Source organism: Hemiscyllium ocellatum, chromosome 35, assembly GCF_020745735.1.
Source record: "Hemiscyllium ocellatum isolate sHemOce1 chromosome 35, sHemOce1.pat.X.cur, whole genome shotgun sequence".
NCBI classification, from domain to species: domain Eukaryota; kingdom Metazoa; phylum Chordata; class Chondrichthyes; order Orectolobiformes; family Hemiscylliidae; genus Hemiscyllium; species Hemiscyllium ocellatum.
The window spans coordinates 16,388,329-16,392,127 of record NC_083435.1 but is presented as its reverse complement, the minus strand read 5'-3'; the positions used below and the strand labels follow the sequence as shown (position 1 = coordinate 16,392,127).

At 40.7% G+C, this 3,799-nt stretch overlaps 1 protein-coding gene across 1 annotated transcript; it reads left to right on the top strand.

The window, feature by feature from the left end:
* The first annotated feature begins 799 nt into the window (after nucleotides 1-799).
* LOC132832546 (probable G-protein coupled receptor 139) lies at nucleotides 800-3,414 on the top strand. Its single transcript, XM_060850635.1, has 2 exons — nucleotides 800-863; nucleotides 2,516-3,414. The coding sequence occupies exons 1-2, from the start codon at nucleotides 800-802 to the stop codon at nucleotides 3,412-3,414; spliced, it is 963 nt and encodes a 320-aa protein (XP_060706618.1).
* Nucleotides 3,415-3,799: the final 385 nt, after the last annotated feature.

The following is a 3,799-nucleotide window of genomic DNA, read 5'->3' as shown; positions in this document are numbered from 1 at the left end:
TTCTTCTGGTGAGATATTGTGGGAAATGAAATAAATTTTTGCGACATTAAGACTTGAGCTGTTTTGCGTCAAAATAATTGATTTGACTGACAGAACAATATTCCAATAGAAACTTCGTTTTAAATCGACGTTGTTGCTGACAATGTGAGTTACGATCTCCTATTCTAAACAGACTTAGGCAAAATGCGCTTTATATGTCAACCATTATAATATACAACTGTATATTGTATATGCTATCACTGCTTCGATGAGTACCATAGAAATCACATTTAAAACAATCTTTCTGTTCGAAAATGAAAATGGCTGCCAAAAATGTTTTTTTTCTCATTTTTCACATCATGCAATAACTAAAAAGAGAAAGAATGTCTAACTGAGGGATCACGTCGCACATTTGTAGGATAACTTTGGATGGGGTAGAAGGCCTGGATTCAAGTCTGACTTTGTCCAGAGCCGTGACGTAGCACAGGTTGACTAACAAGTCTAACACTGAGTGATTTACATCCTCCTCTTGGACTAACCACCTCTCGGTGCCTGGTAAAAGTTGAGCTGAGGCAATCAGGTCTTGAATGACCTCCAGAGAATTAAGAGCTGTGGAGCCTGAGAGAACTGGTCCTGATCCTCGGGGGATAATACAGCTCACTGTCAATGCTACTCAGTCAAGCGAGATGTTAACTTGTTCGTTAAAAATAGCATGTTTAATGAGATCTGTTTACTGTTTCACTGGAGGATTGCCTTGTGTATAAGTTGAGTGTGTTTCAGTGCATTAACTCATTTGGACTCTGTCTGCTTACACCTGAAAATGCGAGTGCAGGCCCTTCCAATAGAAATTCTCTTTCTTGTTCTGGCCATTTTTGGAATTCCAGGTAAGTGATTAGAAGCCGCTGTGACATTTTGCTGACCTGTTCTGTTTTAAATTGAATCTTTGCAATTTGATATAGACTCCGAATTTAACACTTGCTTTCTGCTGAGTTTTCCTTTCTTTTAATTACCAATGATTTCGGTTTGAGAATAATTAGTCCTGTCCCATCTGACTTAATGGGAAATAACTGTGTTTGAAGAAATGAAATAAAATGGAAGAGGAGTTAAACAGTTATTTTCCATCAGTCTTGACGTTGGGTGAAACTTTGAATATCCCAATAAAACGAGTAATGAGGTAGATGGAGTAAGTCAGAAGACCATCAAAGGCACATTTTGAGAGGGGTACAATTTTTTTTTCAGACAGATATTGATAGATAAAGTAAATGGTCAAAATCTAGCAAACGGTTTGTAATGTGGGAAGATGTCAATTTGTTCATTTGAGAAGGGAGAAAAAGCATTGGGGTTTTAATTAAATTGTGACATGCATCAGAAAGCAGGTACACAAAGGGAAATGGGGCCTTCGGACATTAAAAAAAACAAAAAATTAGCAAACATGAAGACGTTGTGATAAGAAAGGCATCTTGAATTCTGGTCTCTGATTTCAAGAGTGTTGGAGTACAACAGTAGGCACGTCTTACTGCAAGTTCCAAGCAGGTCTGAGAATAGATTTGGAGCACTGTGACCAATTTCGTTCAGTAACAAAGGAAATAAACTTTCATCTGGCACAATTCATACGAGGACAATTAGGATGATCATAGGTATGGAAAGACTATCTTATGGTCGAAAATTCAACAGTTTTGGAGTCTACTGTCTGGAGTTTAGAAGAAAGAACATTGATCCAATTGAGCCATATCAGATTCTTAAGGATCTTGACAGGGTAAATGCTGAGACAATGTTCCCCTCATGGAAGAGTGCTTTGGCTGTTTCTGATTAAGCAGATCAATCATAAACAATTGGAACAGGAATCCTCGATCTCATTCTTGCAATCATTAAAATTAGTCTTCAATTGCTGACAGTTTTTCTGCCTGGAAACCATAGCCTTCCACTCCTTTGTGTATCCAAATCTGTCTAATTCAATCTTATACGCCAACACCACATTACCTTCAAGGGAACAGAAATGCACTCTTCAACCACTCTCTCAGAGATTAATACATTTCTTACCTCTGTTTGAAAAAGGAAACAGTTTATTCGGATACCGTGCCCCCTCGTCTTAATCACTGTAGTTGAAGGAAAATATCTATTTTTGTGTTCCACTTTGTCTAGTCCCTGCAAGCTCTTTTATGTTTCAATGTGATCACCTTATATTCTTCCAGACTCAAATGAAGATGGGCATAACCTCACTTCAGCCAACAAAACCTTAATCGCAGGAATGTGGCAAATGATCCTTCTCTGAGTGATTTCTAAAACAATGCTATTTGTTTTCTTGAAATCAGGAGAGCAAACGGTGCAAAGTGATGAACAATAGAATATGCCAGTCCTGAAATTACCCTTTGATTATTTCCATGGCACAGACCATGTATTGCTAATGCGATTTCACTGTTTTCCATTCAAGTTCAAGTCTATTGCCAGCAGCACATCAGTCTTGTGTAATCCAAGACCTTATCGCTGCATATCTCTGGATGTTTGGATCCATCTCACGATTTGATTTTCTTTACAGCGAACCTGATGACAGTGTTGATTCTTTCCCAAGGGAAGTGCGGCCTTTCCAAAGGAATCACTCACTACATGATTGCCATGGCAACAGGCGATCTGATGGTCCTTGTCTTCAACGTGATTGTGAGCCAGATCTTCAAGTATCATTTCCCGGGCTCACTGCTGAACTACACTCCCGCCTGCCGACTCAGTGCCTTCCTGCAAGGGCTCAGCATCCAACTCTCCATCTGGTTCACCATCTCCTTCACCTTTGACCGCTTTGTAGCAATTTGCTGCAACAAATTGAAGCGGAGGTATTGCACTGAAAGAATGGCTAAAGTAGTCATATTCATCGTGAGTTCTCTGAACATCATGGTTAACATTCCCTTGTCTTTTCGCTATGAGCACACTCATGTTCTGAACAATGTACAGTGGGGCTGCCGCACCGTCACTACTTACCTCACTTCACCAGTCTGGGCAGCTCACCGATGGCTCACCAACATCTCAAACATGTTCCTTCCTATTCCTCTGCTCCTGCTGTTGAACACTCTCACCGCCAGCCATATCCTAGCAGCCAGCAGAGTTCGCCTGGCTCTCAAGAGCAGCAGAGGTGATGCTGTGGAGATGGGCAGAGACCCAGAGCTGAAGAGCAGGAGGACCTCCATCATTCTGCTCTTCACCATCTCCAGCTGCTTCATGGTGCTGTCAGCCCCCATCACTGTCATCCATATCTGTGTCGGTGTTACCCACGTCACATCGTTCCAAGTTTCAACCTCACTCTATGTGGCAATCAGGGCAGCATTCTTGCTGATGTGCACCAGCTCCTGTACAAACACTTGTATTTATGCACTTACCCAGAGGAGATTTAGAAAGGAGGTGAAGAACTTGCTGAAATATCCTTATGCTCGACTCAGAAAGTTATGAAAATACTTTATAGTAATGGGGGGAGTTGGTGGTTTAATGATAACATCACTGGGCCAGCATTCTAAAACCAAATGCTTATCCTGGGGACATAAGTTGAAATGCCATCACGGCAAATGATGAATTATCCATGCAAAAAACGCGAGCCTAATGTTGATTGTATCGCCATTCATGATTATCATGCGTGAAAATTAATTGTTGTCAAACATTGATAGTCTTTTAGGCAATAAAGTCTGACATTTTTAAGCACATCCATCGTATATGTGACGTACAATCCACAACCATGTCGGTCTCAGAGCATTAGAGCTTACTAATACTCTGCCTAAAACAACTGGAAGAGTTAGAGTATGGACAACCTTCGTGAAATGTTTAGGATGGTTCTAACCTG

Excerpts from the sequence above, each read along its gene's own strand:
- LOC132832546 (XM_060850635.1), top strand. The coding sequence starts at position 800 with ATGCGAGTGCAGGCCCTTCCAATAGAAATTCTCTTTCTTGTTCTGGCC. Across the intron at positions 864-2,515 it reads GGCCATTTTTGGAATTCCAG|CGAACCTGATGACAGTGTTG; the intron begins GTAAGTGATTAG and ends TTTTCTTTACAG.